Raw genomic sequence first — 24,324 nt, 5'->3', positions numbered from 1 at the left:
CCTTCTCTGAAAGGCAACAACTAGTGCCTCCTGCCAGCTGTCTTCACCTAGACATTGCAGAAATGGTTATTTAGTACTTCTGTCCCTCCTTCCAGATTTCATAAACTTGAAAATCCATTGGCAAATTTCACTTGGAAGGACTGACTGAGAGTGTGCACCCTCTTGTCTTTCCTAGAATGCTGCTTAGGGAAAACAAACAAAAACGTCCACTGGTCAAAGACGTATTCGGGAGAGACAAACTTTTCCAACACTAGCACCACTGTAATGGTGCTAGTAATGGTGCCTCTGGTTTTGCAAGCAAATCTGCAGGATATCTTGCAGGGGGGGAAAAAAAAAAAACACCACCATATTTCTATTTAAAATGTGTTTTGTGTTTGATAACATTTTCTATCCCTTCCCATGACTGCAAACCTTGAAGAGTAAACCCCGTGTTCACACCAGAAGTAAGAAATATGTTTTCATTTACATTTCTACAATTTTTTTTCCCTTTATACATCACCTTCAGACTACCAGCCTTGGCAATGCTGCTTTTTTTCTGACCTACAAAGCCTTGTATGACAGATTTTATTCTCCTCGCAGCCATAAATGTGGCAGACTAACTCTGAAACCGATGTTCAGATAGAAAAATCTAAACCTGCAGCTGAGCTTTTCTTCTCCTATGTACATAGAGTTCTGGCAACAGGTGAACTGCAGCTGCTGAATACATTCAGCAATGCTCAATAAAGCAAAATAATTAATAAAAGATTAAGATCTGGTTGCAATTTAGTGTGCTTTCTCCCCAGCAGACATAAGCACCCAGGAGGTTTTGAAGACTACTTTCTATCTGTACAAGCACAGCAGAAACAAGATGTTTTCAAAGCGGCACGAAAACATTGTGTTCTCTCTCTTCCTGGACCAGCCTCAGCTATAAAGTTATTTTTGGCATACCCCTATTATTTGTTTTCCTTAAATGCACTGTCACCGTGAACCTCCCTCAAATTAGGATTATCTGCCTGATTAAACAGGCCTCAACTAATCATTTACATACCTGAGGGTTTAGTGATTACTATGCTCAAACACTGAACTGCTGTCATCCTTGGGAGACTTGAGAATATTTAACAGGAGTGCTGCCTGGCCGAGTGCACAACCGGCCACTTACCCCTAGTTACCATCACAGGTTTGAGTTTAACCTATGCAACCTGAAAGGCTGAGTTTAAAAATAATAATAATTAAAAAAAAAAGGTATGTGCCTGAACAAGGCACTTATCTTAGAGCTGTTAAGTGGGTGGAAGCACTTCATAAGCGCTAATCAGAAGTTGCACAGGACACGAAGAGGGAGAAGTGTCTGCTCTGGGCTGCCACATGCCTGCTCAAATTACTTAGCACAAGGTTTTCCATAGCGAGCTCGGGTTCGGAAGCACCACCTCGTGACCTGAGAGCAGCAATGTGATGGAGTGACCGAGGGAACAGCAGAGGGAATGCAAGCCTTCAGAGCAGTCCTAGCTCGGTGTGCACGGTATTTCATTGCTAAATGTAAGGCTTCAAAATATTAAGTGGCTAAGTTAGGATATAAAAGTAGGAGTTAAAAGCTCAGCTTGTCCAATCCCCTAGATACAGGGTAATTTATTTCACCCAGTCAGTGGAACTACAGCTATCCCAACAGTCCAATGAATTTATGTACAGACAGTAGTGAGCAGCCAGATTCCTGAATTGGTAAAGGAGCTGTCAGAAAAGGGCAGATCACAAACTATTCTCTAACAGAAGGATTTCTTCACTGCAGAATTACAAGGCAACCAGCTGCTGCACCTGGTTTTACCAGCAGCCTGCTCTGCCAGTGCTTTCTCACCTGCAACGGGTACAGAAGAGACCCAGTTTTTGCCTGCTCATTTTTCTAGCTACTTCAGCCTACGGCTTAGGTAGGAATATCATGGTTAACTCTCCAAACTGCTTATGCCATTAGGAACGATGTATTACATCAAGTAACTGTTGACAAAAGTTGGGAATACTGTGTTTCCTTGGGGCAGTAATAACCATCTCAGAAAGTTGCATTAAAATTACAATATGGGCACATTGTCTTAACAAAGACGACAAAGCATCACTGGACCCTTGCAACATTACATCATTTGTATGCTCAAGGCTCCATAAGGGGAATTGACAACAAGAATCAAGAAAATCTTTTAGCTGCAAATGCTAAGAAGTCGGCATACTGATGACCTATATCCATGACCCATATCCATATCATTTTAGCATGAAATGCATTACGCTCTCCGCATTTAGGTGTTCACCCACCAATAAATGGACCTGCAGGCAGAGATTTCACCCCTGTGAAATATTGTTCCTTAGGGATAAGGACATATTCATCTTTTGCTAGATGGCTTGGAAGTGGTTTGCATTTTGTTGAGCATGCTAGAGGCACTACAAACCAAACGGAGGCTTTGAAGCTAATGGTTTACAGGAACAAAATGGAAAATTGGATAAAAAGCGGGGGAAGAGTGTTAAGAACATCAGCCTTCCCTAAATAACCATACATATTTCTTTGTGTAATAGCCCTACATTTCTGAATTATGCTAAAACAATTGGTATGGGTCCACATGGCAAATTATTACCTAGAGAAAATGGGGCAGAAAAATCAGTAGAAGAATGGTAAAGCTGAATGGGCAATCAACTAGAACTGACATAGCCAGTAACGCTGAAAGGGGAAAAAAGTCAGTCTGGAAGGCTAAGCGTAGAAGTGGCTAAGTCTGGAAATCTTAAACGCTCACATAGTGGCTAAGATCAATTTTGTTAATAACCTTAGTGGAAAGTAGATTAACAACACAAAACACACAAACAGCAGCAGTAGGGAAGGCAGCAACAGCAGGGAGAAAAACCAGATGACCTCAGAGGAGATGACCTCAAAAAAAACAGAGTAACAGAAGAACTCAGAGTACAATTTCACACTTAGGAACCAGTAAATTTTCATACACGATGTTAGCTCATCAGCTTAGTAACTGAAGGATTAGTGTCACCTGTCAGACTCTGAGCTGCCACTGTAATACAGCTGTGAAAAAAGCACAAGTAGCATGAAGTCTGCCATCAGCGTGCTCCCAAAGAGATACTGTGAAGCTTTAATGCTGTCACGAAAAACATGAGCACTGCCAGGCCTGGATAGCCGTTTTCCAAGAGGAAAACCCAAAACACACACAGAGGGCTACTAAAATGTTATGGGGTAAACAAGCTTATGTTGAGGGGGAAACTAAAGGCAAGACTTGTTTGCTTTAGCAAAACCAATGGTGAGATGGCATGAACTGTGTATATATAAATCAGGTGGATAAACACCGAGTAAGAAGAGCTATTTAAACAGAAAACCAACACAGGCACAAAATCCAAACCAAAATATAAAACACCTCCGAGCTGACCGTAAATAGGTACAGACATAATGAGTAGTAGGCCTCCAAAATCACCCAGCTACCATAACCTCTAGCCTCTTCTCATACACAGCTCAGAGATTTGGTGTAACAGGTCTGATGGGGCTGTATGTGATCGTAGTGACCTGAATCTGACCCACAGGCTTTCTTCTGTCCTATAAATGGAAGCTGCGCACACCAGCAGCCTGTACTCCCAGTTCCTTTGAGATGAGATCTTTCTCTTGGAACAGCACCGTGAAGCTAAGGTCAGACTCAGCTGCCTGAGGGACACTTCCCAGTACACCCTCCACAGCCCTCCGTAATGGGAGAGCTGACACGGCGTCTCGGGGGCTGCAGCACCAAGCCTCTGCTGCCTGCAAGATTACTGTTCTCATTTAAACTGGCACCCAGGTGTCTGGCTGCGACCATGGATGTATCTGCTGATCTGGTGAACTGGTATAGCCCTTGAAAACCACTCTTCAGAAGATCACCTCATCTAACAAGCTACAAGAAAGGTGAATTAATACCAAATTTTATCTATCTATAAAATTACTAAACCCAGTAAATAAAGTGACTGAATATATGAAAAATTTGCTTGTCAGAAGATAATCATCCTCATTCCCCCAAGTGCCATCTACCACCTGTGTATGTTACCGTCTCAGAAACCCCAGAACAGTCCACACTAGCAGTTTGCTGTACACATCTACGACCTTTGGACATTCCCCATCCCACTTGTCCTACTTTGTTCTAGGGAATAAAAATGACTGCTTTCCCAGACAAAACCACTGGATGTTCCCAAACTGAAAGCTATGACAGGAAAGCAGCCAAATATCACTTAAAGGGAGTAATTTCTCTTACATAAGGTACAAGAATTAATTGCAACTTTAATTAAAAAGACCTCAAAACACACCAACTTCTTATCAAAACCTTAAGTTTACAGAGATGTGCAGTGTGCATTGCTCTAGAACAACTTCTGCTTTTATCAGTGTTTTTAAACTGTCTGCCATTTCTCATATGAAATAAGATTCCTAAACTGAAAAGTTAATTTTTTGGCATAAGAAATATTTCACGGACATTATGTAAGCCTATATAAATTCCCTTAGCTCTTTCTCAGTGATTCACAACGTCTAAACATAGGCAAAGAGATCAAACATGTTAAAATTCTTCACTCGATATAGCAGTACAAAGAAGAGGTTTTATGTTATGGTCTCAAACACTCTCAAGACTTACAGTCTTACACTGAAGGATCACTGTGCTGTTTGGAATACCTGGGTACTTGAGGAGGCTGGCAGGATGCTGGGAGGCTATATAAGAACTATGCAGCATTAGTGTGCCTATATTATTAGTTAAATTATGACTTACCTTCTCAGCAAGTAACACAAGTACTTACATTCATCATAAAATGCATTTTTTCAGAAATATTTGTTTAATTTAAATGACTTAAGTTACCTGGATGAGGTCTTGAGAATGGTCCATCTTTAGCTTGTGTAACTCCAAAACATAGAAAAACCAAAATACTGGCAACAATGCCTCTGAAAGTAAAAAACAGAACAGACTATTTATATTGCTGCATCTTCCCAATGAAGTTGGAAATTGTATTCTTAGATGTCAAAAATATCTGGTCTTTATTTCTTAACCTCTAAATATGTCAGCCATTAAACAGATCCCTTTTGGAGAATAATGTTTCAGGGAAATAGTATAGAATGTTTTAGAAAGGACTTACAAAGACTGCCTACAGGTAACAGGTATAGGAAATAGGTACCAATTCCTACATTTTACTTGTGGTTTCACAAAAGACTGTCTCAAATCCCCATGCCCACCCTTCTAGCCTTCTCCCTTCCTCTCAACTAACTGCATGCTTCCGTTCCTCAGGCAGTCCAGGAGTCTGCTGGATGAGTTTTCAGTGAGATCAATAACAAAGCAAAAAAGAACAATTCCTTGATCCACACGAGTCTTAGGCTTTAAATGATCGTGACATGCACAGTCAAATGCTTCCCTATGTCTCTGACTTTCACCCATACTACATCAGCAAGACACTTAACTGGAGAAATTTCTTCCTGTTAAATTTTGAGGAGCATCTTCTCCTCGCTCCAGTAAAATTTCAATGAAAGCTCATGAGGAACCACTGAAATGCCATTTCCTGGGTTGTCTCTACTCCAAAAACATTTTCTCCATCAACTGAAGACGAGGAGAAGCTTATAAAATTAAACCAGCACTGTTGCTATTCCAAGAGCAGGAACCATAGTATAGAACCTACATAACACAATAGAAATGTTACTATATCAGAACATAAGACCAGGTATACCAAAGATCCACCTTATCCCAAAACCCCAAGCCGCAGTGCACAAGGTTTTCTCTCATCCTCAGCAACATAAGACCTAAGGGAGGACTGCCATGGCTCTGCCATCCTTCTCCTTCCAAGAGGCAGCAGAAGGAGAGGGATGAGACTGGTTCAGCTGAAAACTAACCTAGGAGCAGAACAATTTGTTTTAAGTTGGGTCAACTCACCCCTCACACAAGGAAGGAACACAGCAGCCCCATTTTTAGGCTGAACTGCTAGCTTAAACCATTGCAGATGCAAAGCTTTAAAAGCAGCCACATGGCTCCAAGAAGAGATTTGTATTTTTTGCATTCTGTAGCATGTAACAATGCACGCTGCTTTGCTCACTATCATCACGCTCAGTCGTGAACCACCATGTCCAAGATTTTTAGGCCTTGTAGGGTATTTTTCCCAAAGCTAGAGACGACCTGAATCTAAATCACCACATGATCTTAGTTATGTTTCTTTCTAAAATCCACCCTCAGCCAAACAGTAGATGCAGCAGCAGCACCGAAATAAGCTGTGCAATTTTTATTTTTTACTTTTTTTACTTCAAGTTCACCATGGGAAGTTTCAAAGAAAAATCACAAATCTGTGTAACAGCCATGCCAGCTCCATTACCTTTTTTTCCTCAGTGACCAAATTCATATCAACATACTGCCTCCTTACGAAGCTTTCAAAGCCTAAGCAGCAGCTTCTCCTCCTGGCTCAGCACAGCTCCATGTAAGAATTTCTCTAGCATTTAAGAGGGGTACAGGGTTTGCCTCAAACTACATCCATGAAGGTAGCCTAGAGGGACAAAGTTTATAAATTCCCCTGAGCAGCAGATCAGGAAGGCACTAAATAGCAGTGCCTACAAAAATCGTTTCAGTGCTTAACCAAAAAAGAAAGGGAAAACACAGCAACAGCTTCATTAGTACAAACAGGCTATTGTTTCTGTTGTTTTAAAAGAGTCAATTCAGAAACACAAGACAACGAAGCCTATGAGTTGCTGTGTACCACCCTCTGTTCCATGCGTTTAAGCAGACAGCTCCCGCTCTCTGTCCTGGCACGACTGGTACAGTCCCCTTACGGCTCTGACCAGATGAAGAAGTGGCAGACAGAGGCCTAGCCTCTCTCTTACCTTGCTTTCTTGGTAGGTGTTCATCAGCAGCTTGCAAACACACACACCCCCAGTCTCATTACCACGGCTGAGCAATGATCAGTTATGCCAGAAGCCAGCATAGACGGGCATCTTAGAAGAGAGACTGATTTACAGCTTGAAATTCAATATAAAGCCCTGATGCCTGCAGGAATTTTTAAAACCTGAATGCATTTACGTGTGGTTTTTTTCCCCTAAAGATCCCTTGCTCAGCACTCAAAGCATTAGTGGATTTCTTCCACAGCCATGGTACACGAAGGAGGCCGCTGAGGATTTATTTAGCTGTCCTCATCAGAGCTGGAGTGCGGTCCTGTCGGCTCCTGCTTAACGGGAGAGGAGAAGCTGCCAGCTGCCAGGCGGGACAGGCTGTGTCAAGGCCGCTCTGAATGCTGGAAGAACTGTGTGAATAAAAAGCCTTATCGATCAGACAGGTTTTGCAATGCAATCTCTCTTTGTATCTATTGTAAAGAGAGCTGAGACTTTACTTATCCAATCTGATCATGTATATTGCATGAGCACATCAATGTCTTTGTGTATGATCCTAATGAACTTTGACTAGATTTATGTATAAAACATTCCTACATAACTTACAGTACAAATAAAAAGATAAAATCCTCCTTTAACTGCTCTAACACATAGCAGGAAGGCAAATGGCACTCAAATACCAGCACACAAACAGATGCAAGTATGAATCCCAGCTCCAGATACCACACCCCATGATCTCACAGGCTCATGCTCCACAGCGTATTTTGTGCCTCATTTCTCCCCGTGACTTACCACCTCTCACCCTGCCCTCACCTGCTGCTGCAAGTGCCTGGGTGAAGCACTTTTACAAGGGAGAAATATGGGAGCTTCGCACGACTTCCTGCTGCTTTACCCAGTCCAGGAAACAGCAACAGCAGACAGCACAGCAATTTGTGTACTTTGCTTCAATTTCATGGTTTGCTCACAGCCCCTAATGCGGTTTGCAAGCAGTCTGGCACCTCTTAGCATGAGCTTGAAAACAAAAGAGATTTAAGTGTCTGCAAGCACGTAGTTAGACTTTGCACCTCCGGACAAAAACACTGCTCCACTGTCATTGTGCAGCAGTTGGAAATAAAAAAGTATGACAGCCAGAGCCACTGCTTGCTGGTAGTAAAATTGCCACTGTTCATTAAGCAGGCAAGTGCTCCTGCGAGATATTTGCAAAGTGACAGTCTCACGCCGGGCCAAAATTTTTGATCAGAACACATAGCAGCTCTTTAAGGAGACTGAAAAAGTTCTCAGGGTAGGATAAAGTATTTTAAGCTATGAAGGTAAAACGAAACTGTGAGAACTGGGGATGTGGATATACCTGAGTATGTTGTACCCATCTTGCCCCTGCCTCTCTTTATTCAAGTATGCCCCTGGAGAGCCACACAAAACTGGCCAGGAACAATACAACACAAGTAAGTGCACGGAGGCTAAAGGAGGTTAAGAGCACTGTCAGGAACATGATTTGAGCTTGAACCCTTTGTGTTTAGCAGTGCTAGATTTGGCAAAGCGCTTGCCTCAAAGACCTTAGAAAAGAGATTTATGAGACCAAATAGGAGTTCACAGAAAACTGACACAATGCAACAGACACTCACTTCCATCCCTTAAATCAGGTCCAAGGCAACAGAAGCAAAGCTTTGGAAACGCCCAATAGGGCTGATGTCATTTCTGCGCTGAATTTTAGCTTAGCATAAAGTAACGCTTTGACTGAGTTAATTGCAATCTCAGAATCCAGCATGTAGCTGGCATGGCTATGGTAACAGCATAAGGATGAAGCCTGACTGGAAACAGAGAGGTATGCTTCAAAAACAATATTTGAAAGACCTTATATAATTCTCATATGCTTGTTTTCAAGTATTTTTACAGCTAGACATTGCAGGCAGTCCTCCACAAACAGAGATGTGAAAGTGATCAAAGAACATTCCCTACTCATTGCTTGGTCTGGGACTATTATGTTGATTTTTAACAACTGCAAACATTACTCTGCACTGAATTTGAAGAAAGCAACATCTATTTCATGAAAGAAAGGTTAATCTGATGATTAATCTTCTTTGGTTTTGTTTTTGTTAAAGCAGTAAGGGCTCTAATCTCAATAATAAGATATTCCACTGAGTCACCTTCTGTCTGTCTTATCCCCTAACCATGTGTCATCACTTCTCTTTCAGCTTTTCCACTTCTTTATTCTGAACTATCCTTCCAGAGGATGTCCCACCTCCATCCGTTCGCTGAACTCGCACGTTGTTGTAACTGGGAGTAAAGTGGCATTTGTTCACACCAGAGCCTTGCAGAAATTTTCCCAGACCCAGACAGACCACTCTGTTCCAGCTTGTTCCATTTCACCCCCACGCATAAAAATACAAACCCTAAGCTCTGCACACATGCGAGCGTGAACCACATTAACTACAACTATTGTGTAACATAGAATAACAACTGTCTCAGGAAATACCCCAATTCCTGCATCTCCATGACAACAAATGCCATATCCATATTCACTATAGAAAATGGAAAAAAAAAAAAAAAAGTAGGAAAGAAATCCTTTCATAGCAAAGGGGAGAAACGAAGTGTTATATTTAAGAAGCCAGACAGGCAGGAAACAATGATTTTAATGCTTATAACAAGGATGTTTTGCAATTTGTAAGCACTGCTTTAATTCTTAGAATACAGTCAGATTTTAAAAGACCACTTTACTTACCCTTTTTTGTTCCCTACTGTATTTCTTTTCTCTCTCTCTCTCTTTTTTTTTTTTTTTTTTTTTTTTTTTTAAAGAAGAGAAATTCAACTACACATAGTCAGTTTAAACTGTGGTTTAATCATCCTTAATTTCCAAGAGTCTCCCTTTGGGCTAGAAGTTCTCATGTTTATTTTTAATAACAAATGAGCACCTATTAAAATCTCAAGTATAATTTTATTAAAAAAGTACTTAAGTGAGAGAAATTTAGTCACAGTTCACATGTTCAGAAAGTTAGGTTATTTTAAGAAAAAAGCAAAATCCTTGCCAAAAGAACACAGTGCATACTTTGAGGCTTTAGAAGAGAGTTTTGGGATTTGTTTTAAATCATACACGAGGGGCAGCCACCAGGTATGACAGGGAGCAACACCGAACTGATTAGCAATTAAATTCAATGACCAGCACCAACAGAAATTAGAGAGTTATGTTTGCTTTTGTCACTTGCTAAGGGTTTGGGCATTTGGGCCATGCAAACAAGTTAATACAAAAGAGCATTTGAGGTATCTTATCCGTAAGATTAAAGCACGGAAGGCAACTTGTTCACACAGCTACCCTCCAGGAATACATGCCAGATAGAAACGCTTTCTCAAACATTTACCTCTTTGTATTGTAAGCTGTATCCTGCGGTGTTTCTTCAAGCAAGGTTACGTATCCCAGTGCACACGTGAGGATGAACAAGACTGTTAGGGTATGAGCTCTCCTAAAATCGAGAAGAGAGAAAACTGACATCAGAAAGCAGAAAAACCCCAGTTGCTGCCTTTGAGTGAGCCCTCAGTAAGGCTCACGTGTCGACAGCAGTCAATTCTACTGAAGGAAATTTTTTGCATTGTACTGCACAGGAAAAGGAATTTAGCATTTGCATGGAATTCATCCACCAGGCTGTTGTGCACTAGCATGCAAGAGAAGCCTATCACCACAACAGGTCTTGCTCATTTTCCCTTGGCGTTTCAAGTTAAGGAAGGTTTGGGCTAACTTGTCCTACGGGAACAACGGTAGCTGGAACAAAAATAGCACCAACTGTGCTAATACCAACATTACTGGAAAAAAAAAAAAAAAAAAAACACAACAGATTTCTCTCCTGCTTAGTCAGGTACACATTTGGTGCTGCTGTACCACTGTCAATAAAGCAGCAATAAAAACAGCAGCTAATCAAACAGACTCAAGACAAAACTAAAGGGTGCTCAAGCCAGACAAAACTCCCATAAAAACAAAAAAATATATTACAAAACAGCATCTCTGGATGAGAACAGCTGCAACTGTACAAGTTCCGATGCTCCCTCTGGCTGCCGTATTTCTCGTGATGCTCACAGTTTCGTTTCATCTTAGCAGCGAACGGGAGGAGCAGAGATTCATGCCCGCAAAACCCCACGCAGCCATCTCTCTGCGAGGAGTTTCTGCTGGAATAACTGGACGAGCAAAGGTGCCCAGCAAAGGCAGGTGGCTGCTCTTCTGCACTGCTAAAGGTGCGACCTGGCTGGTGTAACCTACTGGCAAAGGCAGATCCCGCTCATGCGCTGTTCACTTCCCCTTCCATAAAGGGCCACCCTCCCACACAAATTTTATTACGAAATTCATATGTGAAAGAAAGAAGAGCTAAGCATGGGCAGACCCAGCAGCTGAGAGAACTGCATGGAGCTGGTTGACATGTATACCCACATACCTACTGAGTATAACACACATAATATTCTTACATAATGCATGCTGCTTTTTTTTTTTTTTTGAAGTCAAAAATTCATTTCCTAATGAAAAGCCATTCCTTATTTTCAGTGGCAAACTTCTCTGACCTCTGCTCACAAGCAGAAGCATGGGAAGCGAAGCCATTTAAGACCAAATCATAAAGACACAAGTTGTACAGTCCTCTAAAATAATGTCTTCTAGTACAAACCGTTAAAACAATATCACGTAAAACATCAAGCTTAGAGAAGAGAGAAACAGTAAATGAGAAGTACTGTATCTGATGTATATATATGCACCTTCGGATGTTACATTTTCTTTTTGTAGTGTTACATTTCCATTTTGTATTAAAAAACACCAAAGTTAAACATATTTATATTGTACAGTGCATGAGAAACTGGAGATCACCACAGATTTCCAAGAACTCTACTGACTTACCTTTAAACACCAAACCCAGTAACCAACCTAGAAGTGCTCTAAAAAGTGAAGGCAAGCATTATTTTGAACCACAATCTGAAGTTCATCCTAGTCCTAAACACGGCCACTTCTCACAGCATCCTTTTAATCCCACTGGAAAACATGCAATACCTCATAAGCAGATGAAATCCTCTTCTGCCACTGTTAGAAAGGTGTTCAGTATTTAACTCTATCCCTCCTTGCGGTCCAGAGGACACAAATTAACCAGCTCCAGAAAAAAAAAAAGAGAAGGATGTAGGAGTATTTTCAAAACTAGCAAGGCATCAAGATGTCAAAATAAACATGCAAAGGCTCCACAGCAGCACAACCGATGCATTTTCCCGGCAAGTTGTCTCACAGGATGCCACCTAACAGGTGATTCAGGCACCACAGATTAATATTAATTTACCAGCCATGTGACTCGGGGCCTATTTTGTAACCTCCACGAGTTTAAAAAACCAGACACAGCCTTCTCAAAGGCTACAGGACAGCGCGGGGCTGAAGGAAACGCCCCAGTTCATTCACACCGGAGCACGGTGTCAGTCACTGCATGTATACATGCATGTAATTGACACAAAAACAACCTGTATTTTGTTCACAACAGAGTTACTTTAATTGCAAGGCTGTGCATTATATTTTATGCCTGGTTTTATTGCGTATTTTTGAAAGGAGTATCTAAGAGGATACAGAAATCTCTAAACGCTGTCTTCTGTCATCTCACCACATCCCAGTCTGAATACGAATATGAAGTTGGTTACTTTTCCAATGTGCTGTGTCACAAAAATTGAAAAAAAAATATATATATAAATCAGCTGTGAGCACGTCCTCATTTAGATAAATGCACCTAGAAACTCGTCAAGTAGAAAAACAAAGATCTAGTTTCATTCAGCCCTGCGGGGAGTCTGTAGCCAAGCAAATGGTCAGTGGCTGAGAGCTCCGTGTCCCCCTGCCTTTGGTTTATTTTGGTCTACCACCAACTTGAATTTCAACAAGCCCCTGTGTTTAACACGGAACGAGCTCTATCCCTCGTATTATCTCATCTCCCCTTTTAGCTGCGCCTTCACTTCCAGCTGAAGTGAGATGGTCTCGTAGCACATCTTAGAGACGGATAAGCACGTACACATGTTTTCAGTCCAGCAGGAAATCCAAAGACCTGGATGAAAGGCTTTCTGGCTTGGTTTGTCTTCTGGAAAGAGCAAGTCGACAGCTCCCAGCAAAAAAATCGCCAGTAGTGACAAAGCAACGGCAGCTGCTACAGGTAGCAGGGCATCTTGCAAACCTACCTGCCTGATCAAACAAGTTCAGGGATGTATTTATGCTTGCTTCCTTAACTTCCCAGTCTGGAAGTTAAAAAGAAAGAAAGAAACCCAGTCACATGGAACAAGACAAAGTGTTAAGCATCTACGGCAGCCAGTAAAAGGGAGAGCACGCAGAAGTGCTTGTGAAGAATCAGTCAAGATGACTTAGCCGGCATAAAGAGGGATTAAGCCTCCACGTACGCCCCGAAATAATGCTTCAAGAGGAAGACAGCCCAGCTAAGAACATCCAGAGCAAGGTAAGCATTACAGGAATTATGCAGAAAGGCTTATGTTCTCCTGGTTAGCCTAGAGCCTTTGGAGAAGGAAAAGAGCTAAGCTAAGCAGACCGCAAGCCTTCCCCTTAGCATTACACAAGAGTTTGGGCTCTACGTAAGAAGCAGGGGTACAGATTGCTTTCAGTGCCAGGTTTTATGCCAAAAATCTCAGAAAACAGTACCTAAGAAGACAGACACACAAAAGTATGTAAGGTCAGGAAGGTCAAAGAGAATTCACAATAACTCCTAAACTACCAAAAAGTCGGAGCTTATTTTTTCTGCACTAGCATTTTTCTGCCTTTCCATACCTTACATCTAGCTCTTTCCCCATTTAAGTTAAAGGAAGCATTTAGGTGAAATATTTCCAGTTCTACTTCAATTAAAATACTTCCCATCGTAATTTAGCTAAATGCCAATCGAGGGCAATTAAGTCAGTCCAACAGACAGCATCAGTAACTACACCACTCCCTCACTGAATCTTATGAAGTAGGAGCTTTGCCAGCAAATACATTCAACCCGAAGTTCTTTTGTCATAGTAACTCGTTTTTCTGTCACACTTAGAAACTAGTTTTTTCAACACAACGACTACCAGAGCTTTTATTTTCCCAAATAAAGTATATGACAAGGATGAGGTAAGACAAAACCGTACGAATCTCTTCCTTTCAGCAGGTTCAGACAGATCAGCTCTGAGGACTGAAGGGAGGCAGTAATACCCCAGCATCACCTCCTTCCAACTCCAACACAAACTAAAAGGGGCTTAAGTGTACGCGACCACACCCTTAGCACCCATTTCTCTGCATTAATGTTCTTGTTTGTCAGAAATGATGCAATAACTGCCTTAAAACCGACCACTGAGAACACGCCAAGGATCAATGTGTTAATCTTTTTGTCAGCTCTCTGCTGGAACAAAATTCCAAAGAACAGGCTGCGTGGTTTGCCCCCAATGTAAGAAGTTATGTTCATAGTTACTGCTGGCAAAGAATGCCACCAGAAACTATTCCCAACTCAGCCTACCATCAACTTTTTTGCAAATATTTTTCTTCCTTTATTCCAACTAACGGTGAAGTCCCAAAAAACGTTTCTGAAAGTGATTTTAAAAGATGAAGCAATGTCCAAGCTCTCCACCTCCCTCATAGCTACATGTCATTTGACACATTAATTTCAAGGAAACATGACAAATGGAGAGTAGGACAAGTAACAGTATTTCAGCAACAGTATAGCATTTCAGTGAGTTCCCATGAGGAATATGTTATGGAAACATACAAGAAAAAATTAATCACAATGTAACATTGACCAACCTTTTGACATTCAAAACCAAAACTGTAACGAGGAGGGAAACAATTCCATCTGGATAAAGAGAGAGGCTTTTGGAACCTTCATCAGTTTAACCTTTGGTTGTAACTTGGTTAGACATCCAAAATGAGCAACATGAAATTCAGATGTTCAGGGTGCACAGGGCCAAAGGAAGTGGTCAGGCCTCAGCATTTAAAAAAAAAAAAAAAAAAAAAAGATCATGACATGATGACATGAGACCTCTCTCATCCACCCAGATCACAAAAAATAATCGGCAGCAACCAGAGGACGTACTTTGTCCTGTGACACTGCCCGAAAGCTCCACGCACCCACATCTGCAACATAACAGGGACACAGCTGGGGCTTTTAAGCTGCAGCCTGTTTTAAAGTGTTTAAACTCAGAGATAATCAAGAAGTACCTATTCTTAGATCAGTAACATGTCTTCAGCGCATCTGTAAAGGTAAACGATGCTGGTTAAACTTCTGTATGTACTTGTGCTACTAAACAGGGACGTCCCTTTTCCTTCCCTAAGTCTTTCTGCTTTTACAAGTCAGTGCCTCTCGTAAAACGATCAGATCACCCGATAAGAGCAGTACAATAGCAGGTACTCCCATAGAGAAACCAGAACAATGGATTAAAAAGCAAACCACGCTTCAGCAAATTAGTCATTTGCCTCTGAATGAGAAAGAAAAAAAAAAAACAAAAACACGTCTCCATTCATCATTTCTACACAGTTAGCAAGTTAATCAAGGTTCCCAAAATACTCATTTTCAAGTACTGAATATTTTTATTCTTAAACCTGTCTAAGGATAAATAAATAGAACCTGAAATCTCCATTTCAGGTTTTAGTTTAAAGCTATTCCACTGAGACAGTGTCATTTTGCATGACAGATAAGGTGTGATACTCAAGTAGGAGCCCAAGAAACACTTTAAGAAGCACGTTTTTAAAAAGGACAACAGAAGGGAATGAGAGGGAGGTGCCCTTCTGCCAAATGAAACTGCATAGAAGCACGGAGCTAGTTCTTTGGGCTGATCATTTGTTCTGTAAACTGTTCTAGAAATCAAGTCATATGATGGCGCTTTGATGAGTTCAAACAAGAGCACTGAGGAAGCTCTGCGCAGAGAGCTCCGACCACAAAGTCTTGCTGTGCACAGGATACACCATAAAAAGGAAAGCAGTTTTCCCAGGATGAGGCTAATCCTGTGCACTCCTGGCATGCTGCATTGCTTGTGGCACAGTGGCCTGTCCTTGCACTCTCTCCCCTGGAAAGTACCCCTGGGGACCCCTCTGTTGGCTCCCAAATTCTCCCCATCTTCCTCAAATAGTGCTGGAGCACACCTACAAAAAAAATAAATTGATATAGGGAATTAATACTAGACTTAAAGCCTCCATGGGGCATTAAACTCTCACAAGGTCTCTGCATAAAGATTTTTCTTCTGCTCCTCCAGCTTGCTTGCAGGAACTAGGCGACTCTTTCCTTTCGGGGAGGGCCAGAGCCATAACAATGCAACTCTCTGTCAATGCGCATACCCTCAGCTGCAAGAAGAGTTAATGCAGTCAGCAGCACTTGGTCAGATTGCACAACGACCTCCTGGATGTTCTAGCAGCCAGACACTGCCAGGGCATACCTAAATATTAAAAAAAGACAGGCTGAGCTACGTATCAGTTCCGTATGCAATAGGATTAAACTTGGTAACTTCTGGGCAGGTAGAGAATCAGAAGCGTCGATCAGCAAATAGAGAACCTCACCAGGGCCCAATTTAAAGCGTCCAGTTTTTAAGAATAAGAAAAAAAAAAAAAGTCCAGCAAATGTCAAGTTTCCAACAGGCTTGAAGAACATTCCCTTGAAAGCACTGCAGTCAGACCTCACAAGAGGGGACAGAAAGGTTCAACCCAATCTGCAGCTCTTTTATCTGAGAGATTCCCAAGATAAATCACTCATCTCTTCCTCCAAACGGCCTGTTAGAAAATCTCGTGCTGCTGTAAATTTAGTTTTTAAGAGATAAGAACTATGTACAAGCGGATAAGTAATATTTTAGCTTGAATAACAATGCTGCATTTCCACACAAATCTACCTTTCCAAAGAAAGATTGGTGCGCCAGCCATCAGGAAAGATTTCTCTTAATGTTTTCCTCAGAATAAAATAAGCAGCAGACGGGCTTTCTTTTCTTAGCTGCAATTTCTATGCTTTTTACACCACGCAGAACTTTCAGGATAAAATTATACATAAGATGTAACCAGAGGATCCCAAACTGGTAATCAAAGAGCATCCAAGACGCAAGGACTGGCACGAAAAGAGTGACCACACTGGCTACCAGAAGGGGAGGAAGGTTGGAGGAAGGTTTCCTCTTCAAAAGAGTTGCTGCAAACCCCTACATCAATCACTCAGCGGAGATAAATTACACTATTTTACTGAGCTTCCCTGCTGCTCAACAAAAAGACGCTGCTTCTCTTTTTCAGCTTCAAGTATCAGTAGGCATCTGCCACAGGTAACAGAAAGCCAACTTCCATTGGATTTTGTTGCCTGCTCACAGGTAACAAAAAAAAAAAACACAGAACCAAATACCAACAAAATCCATGCTACCAAAAACCTCTAAGACGCATCAGCATTTGCTCTTCTGCTGGTCACAGAAATGAAGCCACAGTGATGCCACAGAATACACGTGGGGACATTAAGATAAAATAAATTGTTTTTTTCAGGCGAGCTCAATACAAATGTAAGATCTACTGTGCTTCGAACTGTACAGAAAACAAGACAAAACAAAAAGTCAAAACCTCAGCCACAAAGGGGTCCTTTGTTTGTATTCAGAGAGCTAATTCTGTAAGCAGACGGGCAAGAAACAGTCACAGGTACTGGAAAGAAGCGCAAACACGTTTCCTAGGACAGCAGCTTGCCAGGCAGGCCTGAATATTTCCAGCACTCGGTAGCAGTAGGTGTTCTGAAATTAGTTCAGGGATAAGAGATCCAGCCAATCTGCTTCATAAAGCTCCTTCCCATTTCCTTTCCTTGACATTTCCCAGTGGCAAAAAGAGCTGTCGAGGTACTGACCAAGCAGGTTCCCAGGATGTAATTAAAATACTGTATTTTCCAGGTTAAAGTCATTAGGACTGAATAAGAATACAGGCAATTATACAGCACCTGAACTTGTTCTTCAACGTTTTTAAAAGATTTAAAAAGAGAAGACGGCTAAGAACTACCACCTTTCCAAAGCATTATATTTACAGCAGTAAAGTTACCTTTGCAAACTGAACTACTTTAGACTGATTCCTGCCTGTGTCCACAAGTCCCGTGTTATTTAACATTTCCAAACTGAGCGGGCCATGTCAGTAACCTTATCCAACAGCTTCTGAACTTCAAGGAGAAAAGGTACTCTCTGTGTAGCTCATGTGGGCAAAGGCAGCGGGCACCTACCCTTTTAGGTTTATATTTTCTGTAACCAGCACAAGAGCACTGTCAAGGGCCACGGGAAAAAAACAGCTCCTCTGAATAATTTTTCTTCTTGCACACAATAGAAAATTTAGCTTGTCTTTTGGTAAATGACGCTCAGACACGCAATGCCATCGCACATGGGGCAAAAGTAACAGAAGGGAAAACCTATCAACTTTTACAAGCATTTACACTCCTGGATACCAGCGCAAGCAACTTGCAGAATTGGGTAATAAAAAAATAAAGTCACCTGAAAATAGGTAAGTTACACCTTTTTTATAAGACACTTGTACACTTGTCCCTACTTTCCTCCTGGAAAGAACTAGCTGGTAAAGCAGAAGCCTTAAAGGGTTTGCACATTTGCACATCCAAGGGAAAAGTTCACCTAGGCAAATGAACTGCAGATAGAGTATTTTTGGGTAATGAACCCGTAAAAGCGGCAGACTACGTGCTGCCCCCCCACACAACAAAAAGGTGCAGGAAGGCGAGATTACACAACAGCATCAGGTGTTCTGTAGGCATCACAAGACCCCAGAAAAGAACTCTGTTAGGAAGACGATGCAAAAGCGGCGGCGTTTTACCCATTTTCCATTTATCAGGAGGCACTCCTGCAGACCTCGGCGGGTTCCAGCGGCTCCCTCATGCACTCAGCCCTCCTGTGCTCTGCAAGAAAGTTCCTCCCGTCCTTGAGGCGAGGCTGTCCCTCCGCTGTGCTCACAGATCAGCCCCTGAAGAGCCCTCCCCGAGGTGCTGCAGGCTCTCAGCGGCTCCTGCTCGCAGAAATACCTCAAGGTCTCGGCGGCTTCACCGAGATCCACCCCCCACAGCCCTGCTGCTGCCCAGATTGGCAGGGGCAGAGCCAAGCGTCCTCCTCCCGCTGCTCCCAAATGCCAGAGCCAAACCCTCCACAGGGGCTGTGCCCGGCTCCTTGCTGCCCCAAAACGCCCTCCTCAGCACCCGCAGGGCTGCAGCGGACACCCCCTATCGCGACATCCCCCCCGCTTTTTGTCTCCTCACCAGAAGAAAGTGTTGGTGCCGTCGTCGTACACCTCGGACTCGGTGCTGCGGCGGGGGCCGGGGCCGTCGGGCTGCTCCTCCAGGGCGGCCTTGCCCAGCGCCCCGCCGGGGCCTCGGCGCTCGCCGCGCCTCATGGCGGCCACGGCCGCGCGTGCCCGCCGCGGGTGCGCGCCGAGACCGCGCTCGGCAGAGGGAAGGGGAGGGGAAAGGGCGGGGCGCGCCCCCGACGAGGTGCGCGGGGCCGCGCGCAAGCGCACAGCGGGGAGGGAGGACGGAGGCTCCCGTTGTTATGGCGGCCTGAGGGGGGCATGGCGCCGAGATGCCCCTCGGGGTGGTTTCCTCATGGGCAGCGCACTGCCACCCCCGGGGCTGTCCCCCTCAAGGGGTTGTGTCGCACAGCACACGTCGCACACCTCCCTAGGGCTCTTCTGTCTCTGTCATGGCTTCATCCGTCCCCTCAGGAAGCTGTCCTCTGGGGGCAACTCCTGTGGGGGCAATGGAGGATGGTGGAGGAGGAGGTCCCCGGGCATCTTGTCCCTGCCCGGAACTTCATGATCTCTGAGGTCCCTTCCAACCCCAGCCATTCCATCGTACGGTCACGGCCTCACACAGGTCACTTCACAGGTGTCACTTCAAAAGTCGCTCCATTATCCTCGCTGCGGATCACAAAGCGCAGCACCCCCACAGCAAGCAGTTCACAAAGCTTGTTGAAAACAGGGTGGGAGAAGGGAGCTGGGCTAACCGAAGGCTCAGCAGGGTTTCAGGCTGTTGACTCTGACTGTTCAGTTTCCCTGCGAGCACCCCCAGTGCCATCAGGAATTCCTGGCCGATCCTTGGTGAATGCGCCTTGAGCTTGTGAAACCTGAAAATATTCTTTGTTGGGGGTGTTGTTACAGCTCACTGTGGTAGGCATTTGCTTCGTCTGCAGGAAAAACAAAACAAAACCAATTGGGAAAACGGCCCTTTCAGCTGGGACAGGACAGAGTTATCCTAAGAGTACATGAGTACATCTCAGCTTCTGTAGACAGTAGCAGTATTGTGGCAATGTGTGATGCACAATTTCTGTATCTTTTGACAAAAGTAATGAAAGAATAAAGAAAGTAATTAGAGAAAATGGCTTATTTTTATGTCTACTCACTTGAATTATCTGGGGACAAGTGATCCTTGCCAGACTGTTCTGCAGCTTTCAAGGAGGCCAGAGCGTGCGCTCATGTTCCTTCCACCCCTGGCATCCTGGTTGTCCCAGCTCCTTGCAGACTGAAACATTAACTATTTATAATCAGTTTTGCATTTGCAAAAGTGGCAGCATTTTGCTGGCAAAAGCTTTCCATTTCCCAATGGGCAGCCTGACCAGGGCTAGTGGTTGCACAGGAGCCACCTGCTCGCTTGTGCAGACACACACAGGGACATTTCTAGAGAGGCAAGTCCAGATGCACGAGTTGGGTGCTCCCACGCCCTCAAGCCTGCGGTATTCTTATTCCTCCTTGACCCCCTAGTGGGGTCTCTTACCTGCAGCAGAACATCCTGAGCTTTCCAAACTCATCATAAGGATCAGGCTCTTCAACCAGAGCAAACCCAAACGTGAGATACTGCTCCTGGCCTACGGGTAGGGAGACCTTTCTTTCCAGCAAGATGCTAGAGCCATCCTGGTGCTTTCTGTGTTAGCAGACACCACATGGGGGAAGAAAACCCTGTAGGAGCAAAGAAGAGAAGCCAAAGAAGAAATGAGGGAAAATATTTCTGTGACTGTGAAGGAATGAGCTGGCCGCATGATGGCAGCAGCCAGCTAGGCAAAGAGCAAGGTGTGCAGGGTGATGAGCAGCAGGCATTGCTTGTAACCACCAGCTAGGAGCTATTAGAGCCATTTGTGTATGAAAGGAGCTTCGCTGGGTTGGCAACGCTACCGTCCTGCTTGTTTGCTCTCTTGTTAAAGACAGAGCCAGTCTGTGTAGCTGCCACACCTGAGCAAGAAGGATTCAACCAAAGATTCTCCAAGAAGGCTGAATACTGCTGTCCTTTGAGAGAAAAAAAATAAAAAAATCTGCAGGTACGCTTCTGGCTACTGCACAGTCTCCTACTGACCTGAAATGCCCTCTCTCTCCTGGCAGCCCTGCTATGTTTTATGAGACCTTAGCCTGTTCCAAGAGATGCCACTAGCTCCCACTGCAAAAGCCTGCAGTCACACAGCTTTGTGTCACATTGGGAACATCCACCGCATCTCACAAAGGAAACCTAAACAAGCTCTATGTTAGTGTCCCTTTCTGCCCAGCCTAAAGCCCAGACATGTGCAAAACAAATTAAGAACAGTACTCACCAGGCAACAGCTGACGCAGCTTTTTGCAGTCATGGCAAACACTGAGTCAGGTCCAAGCCTTCTGGGCTCTTATGGACTCCTACCCTTCTTGTATCTGTTGACATTTGCCCATCACCACTGCTTTGGGCCTTCAGGACAGGCAGAAATTCTCCAGGACCCAACTTTTCGGAGGGTCTTTTTTTCAAGGAGCTGCAGCTCATTGGCCTGGTACAGCTGGAAGAAATGCACAAGAGGCTAAAATTGTACAGCCAGAGCAGAAGTTAGAGCTGATGGCATAAAATGCAGGTTGGGAAGTGCAGTCAGGACTTTGGAAGAAGCTTTTTCATAAGGAGGGTTGTGCAGCGCCAGGTCACCTGAAGAGCTGGAGGAATGAATCTCTGTCAATTGAGGCTTTCAAGACTCAGGCAGACAGAGCCCCAGGGATCTAATGCCAACAGTTCACCCACTTGGAACAGGAGGTTAGACTGGAGACCTCCAGAGGCCCCTTCCAACAGCACTTCCATGTTTCCACGCCTTACAGGGTGCAGCCCCCCAGTACTTTCACCTGGAGCAGCACCACCTCACACAGCCAGAAGGCTACAATGTGCTGCTTTCTGTCACCTCCAGAGCCACAGCTGGCCCTCTCCAGCACACTGGCTCTTCCTCTGCCTTAGTCTCAAATTTCAAAACAAGTTTTGCCCTCAAAAGTGGAACTTTTCCCATCCAGAACCACTTCCCTTGAACTATCTCCACAGCACAGCTGGTGGTGCTAGATGACAGCAGCTCGAGCATTCAGACCCAATATATTCTTGCCAGGCTCTCAGTATCTGGCCAGCTTGCTCATTAGCGCTGTTGTCTAATAAGATTTTTTATAGCTGCTGAGAAACATATGTACTGCAATCAAACCTGAAGCTTCATATGTTCAGCAAGTATTAGGCTTTATACAGTGGCTCGACATCACGGGCTTCTGTCTGATTCTTGTCTTCCCTGCTTTTCCAATAGCAGGTAGGATTCAAGCCCCACGTGAATTATCTTCTGCCCATTTCCCTTAGCACATTTTCTTGGAAACTTCTATCTGTTTTTTGACTGATGTCTTCAAAATTAAGCCAAAGTCCTACAAATGTTTTTTATTTGTTTGTTTGTTTTTTTCTTCTCTACCCATTTTATGCCACTCAGCTTGCACAAACAGAATGGCTAATTTCTTTAATTGCTAAGGATCTCTCAGGGTGGTGGGCTGTCACACGAGGCTGAGCAGCCAGTTCTCATCTCTGCACATCTGGGCAGGATGAAGGATCTCTGCCTCCAGTCGGTTCATAAGTGGCACAGAAGCGCCTCACGGAAACACAGTTCTTCTAACAAAAAATAAAATAAAATATAACAAAATTGCAGTTTGACACCAACCACATCTAAACAACTTCTTCCGAATGATCTTTCTTCCTTTGTGTCCTTCCAGCCAGATGCACAGGAAGGCAATACCCTTCAAACTCTTGGAAAGAAGGAAAGAAATTGGAGGCCCTGGGGACCTAAAAGACCAAATAAATACTTTATCACCATCCTAAATTAGGGCTGCATGCATGCAGGATCACTTTGGAGCACTCAGAAGAGGACTGCTCTGTCAGAAAGCATCACTGCGAGGCAAGATGTAGACAGGCATCCTCTCTCTAGTAGAAGTGGTTTAATACATGAAGCTTTCAGCTGTCTGTTACCACTTCTCAGATGGAAACCACGTCTGGCTGGGACTGACAGGACAAGGGAGTGCTCCTAGAGAGCTTCAGTACTGCCTCGCTCAGTGCAGGTCAAACCACTGCCCAAAGTGGTTGAAACGTGTCAGGCTGATGCGATACCACAGCAGATTAGGAGGTACTCACGTGACTGACCCCAGCAGCAATAAACCGTTACGGGCGATACCATCTCAAATCACTCTGGCTGCTTACAAAGCATTTGTGCTGTTGCAATGCCTCAGCAAATGCACAAGCTGGAGCTTCGCAACACCTCACACCTTAACCAGATTTTCCACCAGCAGGCTGGAGAGTTCATAATTTTCCCCCCCTGCTCTTAGTTTCCCATGCTGCCATCCTCAGCACCGTTCCCCCAAGAGCACTAAACGCCAAGGCAGAGTGTTGCAGGAGAGTTACGTGAGGAGGAGAGCACTGAAATAAGCACACCATCAATTTGGCTGCCGGCCTCGCTGCAAAAGGAGCTGAATCTTGCCAGGGCAGAGCCAAATACCTTCTGAACTGAAGAAGAAAAACTTAATGGTTTCCTCTAAATGCCACGAGAGACACCACAGAGGTCGAACACCTAGGACAAAGAGCCAGTCTGCAGGCACAGACTCACCTTCCCCGCTGGCTAGCAAAGCCCACGAGCTCTTGGGACTGGTGCTGGAAGCAGCTGCTGCCCGTGTTTTCAGGGAGCTGCCCTATCTGCAGAGCAAAGTCCTCCCAGCCCTCCCTGGCAAAGTTTGCAGGACGAAGACACAGATGTGCAGGTAGAGCCACGTGGCTGTCCTACCTTTCTGTTTAACCCGGCCGTGCTCAAATTGCAAAGGGCTTTGGTATTCTGTTGGGAGACACGGAAAGCACCATGGATCCCGTCTTAAAATGTTTCACTCCTTTCCCACATAAACACACGCGTGTCCTCCCACACCCGTGGGGAGCTGCTGGTGATCAGGACAGTTTTTCCCTCCTGGCCAGCCCTACAGATCGCTTCTGGGAGGCTAAAGGTCGCTCCTTGCCCCCTGCTCTACCCTTGATTTCAAACACAGCAGGAAATCCAGAAGACAGCTCTTTTTAAAAAATGGTAATCGCAGGGCTGATTCACCGTCTGATCAAGGCGCTTGGCAAAGCCACAGAATGACTGGAAAAAACAGCGTGGAGATGCCAGCTGCCTTTCCTGCCAAGATACACCTGGGTTACCCCCCAGGACTCATTTTATATAAGAGCTACCCAACGCAACGCCCTCGGAGAGCACAGGAGAATCCAAACCAGGGGATGACTAACTCTTCTGGGAAAAGGCAGCTCTTC

The 24,324-nt window shown here is 44.1% G+C and overlaps 1 protein-coding gene across 3 annotated transcripts in view; it reads right to left on the bottom strand.

Moving 5' to 3' along the window:
* PTDSS2 (phosphatidylserine synthase 2) overlaps window positions 1–19,185 on the bottom strand; it is a 39,814-nt gene extending 20,629 nt beyond the window's left edge. The window contains exons 1-3 of one of the 3 annotated variants that reach the window (XM_084287786.1): window positions 19,009–19,185; window positions 10,165–10,266; window positions 4,815–4,897 (exon numbers count right to left, since the gene is read on the bottom strand). In XM_084287786.1, the coding sequence (XP_084143912.1) occupies window positions 4,815–4,897; window positions 10,165–10,266; window positions 19,009–19,142 (319 nt within the window). In that variant the 5' untranslated portion in view covers window positions 19,143–19,185. Of the gene's footprint in view, window positions 1–4,814; window positions 4,898–10,164; window positions 10,267–11,828; window positions 11,909–18,572; window positions 18,700–19,008 lie in introns of those variants that run through there. The other 2 variants (XM_084287787.1, XM_084287788.1) reach the window with 2 other exon arrangements.
* Between the last annotated feature and the right edge of the window lie 5,139 nt (window positions 19,186–24,324).

Source organism: Netta rufina, assembly GCF_964035555.1.
Source record: "Netta rufina genome assembly, chromosome: 5".
NCBI classification, from domain to species: Eukaryota; Metazoa; Chordata; class Aves; order Anseriformes; family Anatidae; genus Netta; species Netta rufina.
Note: the sequence above shows the minus strand (reverse complement) of the source record. Positions and strands in the feature narration are given on the sequence as shown.